The sequence below is a fragment of the Salmo trutta genome, chromosome 28 (genome assembly GCF_901001165.1).
Source record: "Salmo trutta chromosome 28, fSalTru1.1, whole genome shotgun sequence".
Taxonomy (NCBI): Eukaryota; Metazoa; Chordata; class Actinopteri; order Salmoniformes; family Salmonidae; genus Salmo; species Salmo trutta.
This window is the reverse complement of record NC_042984.1, coordinates 21,910,719-21,916,718: the sequence shown is the minus strand read 5'-3', so window position 1 is coordinate 21,916,718 and position 6,000 is coordinate 21,910,719. Positions and strand designations below refer to the sequence as shown.

The 6,000-nt window shown below is 44.4% G+C and overlaps 1 protein-coding gene across 1 annotated transcript in view; it reads left to right on the top strand.

The window, feature by feature from the left end:
* Positions 1-2,924: 2,924 nt before the first annotated feature.
* The window catches only part of LOC115165803 (metabotropic glutamate receptor 4-like), a 73,856-nt gene continuing 70,780 nt past the window's right edge, over positions 2,925-6,000 (top strand). Inside the window, exons 1-2 of the mRNA XM_029719192.1 lie at positions 2,925-3,202; positions 3,560-3,700. Of these exons, the coding sequence (XP_029575052.1) occupies positions 2,995-3,202; positions 3,560-3,700 (349 nt within the window). The 5' untranslated portion in view covers positions 2,925-2,994. The remainder of the gene's footprint in view (positions 3,203-3,559; positions 3,701-6,000) is intronic.

Below are 6,000 nucleotides of genomic sequence, written 5' to 3'. Positions count from 1 at the left end.
CTCAACTCTTCAGTTGTTTCCAGGAGGAGGACAGGTTAAGACAACCTCTGTAAGCTCCTGTCCTTCACATCAACTCACATTTGAACCCTTCCACATTGACAATGCATCTTCTGGACTCCCTGACTCATCTTTAGTGCATCTTTGACCATTCCTCTTCCTATCGCTGTGTCTGTGTGTGTGTGTGTGTGTGTGTGCCTGTCTGTTCAGTGTGGTAATAAAGTGTAGATTGTATCCCTTTCTCCTACTGGTCATTTACGTTCTCTTACCGGAACGCCGGGGCAGTTGCACCTATAATTGACACCTCTTCTTTGAGACCATCACATGGTTGTACACTTTTTCACCTGTGCTTAGCTCTATTACATTTCTTTTTATCCTAAAAAACTCCCTAGTCCTGGCCGATGACATGCATACAGTACCCATAACACGATGCAGCCACCACCACGCTTGAAAATGTGGAAAGTGGTACTCAGTGATGGGTTTTGTTGGATTTGTTCCAAAGATAACACTTTGTTTTCAGGATATAAAGTTACATTCACTGCTGAGGGGACCTTACAGATAATTGTATGTGCTGGGTACAGAGATGAGGTAGTCATTCAAAATTCATGCTAAACACTATTATTGCACATAGAGTGAGTCCATGCAACTTATTATGTGACTTGTTAAGCACAATTTTACTCCTAAAATTATTTAACACAGACATTGAATACTTGACTCGAGACATTTCAGCTATTCATTTTTTATTAATTTGTAAACATTTCAAAAAATATATTTCCACTTTGACATTATGGGGTATTGTGTGTAGTGACACAAAATGCTCATTGACTTATCCAAGCCTGATAATGGGTAATAGTCTGGATATACAGTAATTATAAAAGCCAGGGGGATTTCTGCCCAGCATGCCTGCTATAACCTTGAACCCAGACAATGTGAGTTGGCAGCCAATTAATATATTTTTTTAATATACATTCTGAGTTTACAGCACTCGGGCTAGCAGAAAGCTAGGAGAAGGATGTTGGTGCCATCATGCATTTTGTCCTAAACATAAACATTGTCGTCATGCCAACCCTTCCTCACTCAATAACTCACACCTTGATGAGAACACCTGGTATTTACTGTATGTGATTAACAAGATTGTTCTGTAAATGACCTCAAGGGGGGGCAAAAAAGGAGCATATGACATGATATTATTATACTGTAGGTTTTGTTACAGACGTTATTTTATCCTCTAAAGCTATATGGATAAGCTGGGGCTCAGAATAAACCATGTTTATTCAGTGAGAAGTAGGAGAAAGGTCATCATAACTCAAACATGCATTACTCTGTCACTTCATTCTGCATTGACTGGTGAGCCAAAGGGGTGGCAGAGTGACTCGAGATACACTGTATTGTTATTGTACCTGGCTGTTGTAGCGACTGTGTTTCCAGTACTGTGCTCCTGTTGTAGCGACTGTGTTTCTTGTACTGTGGTCCTGTTGTAGCGACTGTGTTTCCAGTACTGTGGTCCTGTTGCAGCGACTGTGTTTCCAGTACTGTGGTCCTGTTGTAGCGACTGTGTTTCCAGTACTGTGGTCCTGTTGTAGCGTCTGTGTTTCCAGTACTGTGGTCCTGTTGTAGCGACTGTGTTTCCAGTACTGTGGTCCTGTTGTAGCGACTGTGTTTCCAGTACTGTGGTCCTGTTGTAGCGACTGTGTTTCCATTACTGTGGTCCTGTTGCAGCGACTGTGTTTCCAGTACTGTGGTCCTGTTGCAGCGACTGTGTTTCCAGTACTGTGGTCCTGTTGTAGCGACTGTGTTTCCAGTACTGTGGTCCTATTGTAGTGACTGTGTTTCCATTACTGTGGTCCTGTTGTAGCGTCTGTGTTTCCAGTACTGTGGTCCTGTTGTAGCGACTGTGTTTCCAGTACTGTGGTCCTGTTGTAGCGTCTGTGTTTCCAGTACTGTGGTCCTGTTGTAGCGACTGTGTTTCCATTACTGTGGTCCTGTTGTAGCGTCTGTGTTTCCAGTACTGTGGTCCTGTTGTAGCGTTTGTGTTTCCAGTACTGTGGTCCTGTTGTAGCGACTGTGTTTCCATTACTGTGGTCCTGTTGTAGCGTCTGTGTTTCCAGTACTGTGGTCCTGTTGCAGCGTCTGTGTTTCCAGTACTGTGGTCCTGTTGTAGCGTCTGTGTTTCCAGTACTGTGGTCCTGTTGTAGCGTCTGTGTTTCCAGTACTGTGGTCCTGTTGTAGCGTCTGTGTTTCCAGTACTGTGGTCCTGTTGCAGCGTCTGTGTTTCCAGTACTGTGGTCCTGTTGTAGCGTCTGTGTTTCCAGTACTGTGGTCCTGTTGTAGCGACTGTGTTTCCAGTACTGTGGTCCTGTTGTAGCGACTGTGTTTCCAGTACTGTGGTCCTGTTGTAGCGACTGTGTTTCCATTACTGTGGTCCTGTTGTAGCGTCTGTGTTTCCAGTACTGTGGTCCTGTTGTAGCGACTGTGTTTCCAGTACTGTGGTCCTGTTGTAGCGACTGTGTTTCCAGTACTGTGGTCCTGTTGTAGCGACTGTGTTTCCAGTACTGTGGTCCTGTTGTAGCGTCTGTGTTTCCAGTACTGTGGTCCTGTTGTAGCGGCTGTGTTTCCAGTACTGTGGTCATAGAGGCAGCAGAAGGAGTGATCAATAAAGAGCCTGGTGGAACAGCAGGGAAGGCTGGCTGGCTCATCCTGGTTGCTTCTTAATTAGCTCTATTACCAGGGAGAGACCAACCCTGGAGTAATGTGGCAGCACAGGAAGACAGGAAGAGAGGGATGGGTGTTCGCGAGCCTGCACCATGTACACACCACCAGAGGGGGCACTGTCACAGGCAGGGGGGGGGGGGGGGGCAGTGTTCAAACAGGGTTTTTCTTTTGTGTATTGTGCTGGTCCTAGGATCGATCCATGCGATGTGTAGTTTTGCTGTTGTTAATGTCCAGTACCAACACATCGTATTTACCTAATCATCCAGCCCCATGAGTAGGTGAATCATGTATATAAATGACAAGAATTGTACTGTATTCTCTCTTTGCCCCTCCTACAGGCGGCTTCTTCAAGCAGCTAAGAAGGACAACCAGACAGGACATTTCATATGGGTGGGGTCAGACAGCTGGGGGTCTAAGATCTCCCCCATTCTCAACCAGGAGGAGATGGCAGAAGGTGCTGTTACCATCCTACCTAAACGGCAGTCCATTCGAGGTACTGATGTTATACAGAATATCATGTTCTATATTCTTTATTGTCACATTTAAAAGACACACAACAGTTGGCAGTACTGGTGATGTGAGGATGACATTTGTATCTATTTTTTGTTGTCTTTGACAATGAAATTCAAATGAAATTCAAAACCCTGACATTTCCAAAAAAAACACTGACATATACTGTAAACAACATCAGGATATACTGGAGGAACACCTGTAAGATGAAAGTAGTACTATGTGGAGGTAATGCTGAAAAAAACTTGTTGATAAAGTCATCAGAAAATCCAATACACATCTCTGCAGTGGTTCAGCAGGTGGTTCTAAATCCAACTGTGCCTCTCATTGATCTCTCTAGGGTTTGATCGCTACTTTATCAGCAGAACTTTGGACAACAACAGAAGGAATATTTGGTTTGCAGAGTTCTGGGAAAACAACTTTCAGTGCAAACTCAGTCGACACGCTCTGAAGAAAGGATCCGGCATCAAAAAGTGCACAAGTAAGAATAGAATTTCCTTGTTTACCATAACCTAGTCCCACACACACTCTGATTGTTTATGAACTCACAGATGCAATCACTAGTTGTAGTATTCCGACATGTCTTGGATGATGTGCCATTACACCTACTTTAAATACTATGGTTATTTTGCTACACTCCAGCGCAACTATATTGCGCTGGAGTGTGACTACATAAATGTGGAATGTGTTTTGGAAAGTGCAATAACAACAAAATAGATTGGTTTCATTACAGTTCTTAACATGTATTTGTACTTGAAATATACATTTATAACCCTTCTCCAACAGCGTTATGTATTTGCAGAGATTTAGGCTACTGTAGTATGAGCTATGGTACATTTTGGGGAAATGCGATGTGTTTGAGTAAAGGCTATGATTCTCTTGTTCCATTAGACATGATTAAATGTTCCCATGACTCCCCGTCGCCAAGTTCAATCTGCACTGCAGTACAATAGCAATCACCAAAACTGGGCCATTACACAAGTTGAAAACATAATCAATAGCAAATCCAATCAGCATATTAGAGACAAGCTCCCAGGTCATTAAAATCAGTGGGCACTCCAAGGCTGACTGTCTTTCATTTCCTTGCACAGACAACACAATCTGCAGGATTCCAATCAGTACAGACTGGACTGATTCTTGTATTGGTTGGATTGTGATGTGCCGATGATTGATTCCTTCCTATGCATTAATGTTTCATGCTTTCATCAGCTTGCTATGATAGTTACTAGGATGGGTTTCCTCGCAGCCATTGCATAATGCCATTATATCAAAATTCTATAAATCAGGGGCCCGAGAACTATTTGCTGTGAAGACGGTGTATTAAAACAGAAGATGTGTTGTCTCCACTTTTCTACAGATTCTGTTCTATGTGATCAAAGCGAATCCAGGGTGGTTTGAGAAACATAGCCTGAGTCGTTACTTGTGTTCAGATCCATGTTTCTAAAAACATACTTACTTTAGTTAATTTATAAGGCGGGAACTACTGTAGAGCTTGTGTGACAACCTGATGTAAGACCTGAATTTGATACCTTAATGCATGGGTATTCAACCCAGTATTTGATGGGTATTCAACTTGGTAGTTTAGTCGAGAAGCAGGTGGTGAGTTTAATAATATAATGAACATGGAACGTTACAAGACAAGAGTTGCGTCTAGACATGAAACACATAGTCAATACTGCCTGGGGAATGGAACAGTTATAGGGGAATGACAGTTATAGGGGAGGTAATCAGTGGTTCATCCTCTCCACCTGCCCGATGAACTGAGGCCTATACCTGGAAGTGAGGCTGATAATGACCCTGAGCTTCTACATGAATGCTCTCCATACCCGTGACGTGAATTGTGGGCCACGGTCGGAGACGATGTCCTCTGGAAGGCCATAATACCAGAAGACATGCTAGAACAGTGCCTCAGCGACCTGAAGAGCAGTAGGGAGGCCAGAGAGAGGGATAAAATTACAGGATTTGGAGAATCTATCCACAACCACCAAAATGCTGGTGAAGCCATCAGAGGGGAGATCAGTGACAAAATCAATGGATAGATGAGACCAGGGACGCTGAGGCACGGGAAGGGGAAGTATTTTCCCTGCTGGAGTGTGCCGGGGAGATTTAGTTTGGGCACACACAGAACAGGAGTTGACATAGCGAATAACACCATGCGCCAAGATGGGCCAGCAATACTTTTCAGAGAGCGATTGAATAGTACGGGTGATCCCAGGATGTCTAGCGACGACAGCTGTGTGTGCCCAGGTCAACAGCCGCTCCCTTATCCCTGTGGGAACGTAGATGCACTCAGGAGGACAAGTAGTGGGTACAGAGTTCCATCTCCAGAGCCTGGTGAATGTCCACATCTACGTCCCAGAACACAGGAGCTACGAGGGAACTTGAAAACAGGTCCTTCTGCATTCGGGTGACAAGTCCGTGATTCTCATCATCGACCATGAGATGGTGGGGTTATGGCGTTGAAGCCATGGGATTCCAAGGATGATCTTGTGAGCTGGTGCACTAGTGATGAAGAAGGGAATGTTTTCCTGATGAATGAACTCCACGGTGAGGGCGAGTGGTGTGGTGATGTGTGTGATGGTTTCGGATCCCAGTGGCCAATTATCAAGGGCTTGAACCAGAAACATAGAGGAGAGCGGGTATGAGGGGCTGTTCAGAGAGGAGGTAAGGGCCTGGTCAATAAAGTTCCCTGCGGCACCAGAATCCACTACGATGTAGAAACAGTACATGAGGGACAGCCAGCTAGTGTGATCAACACTGAAAAGGGTTTGACAGAAAATG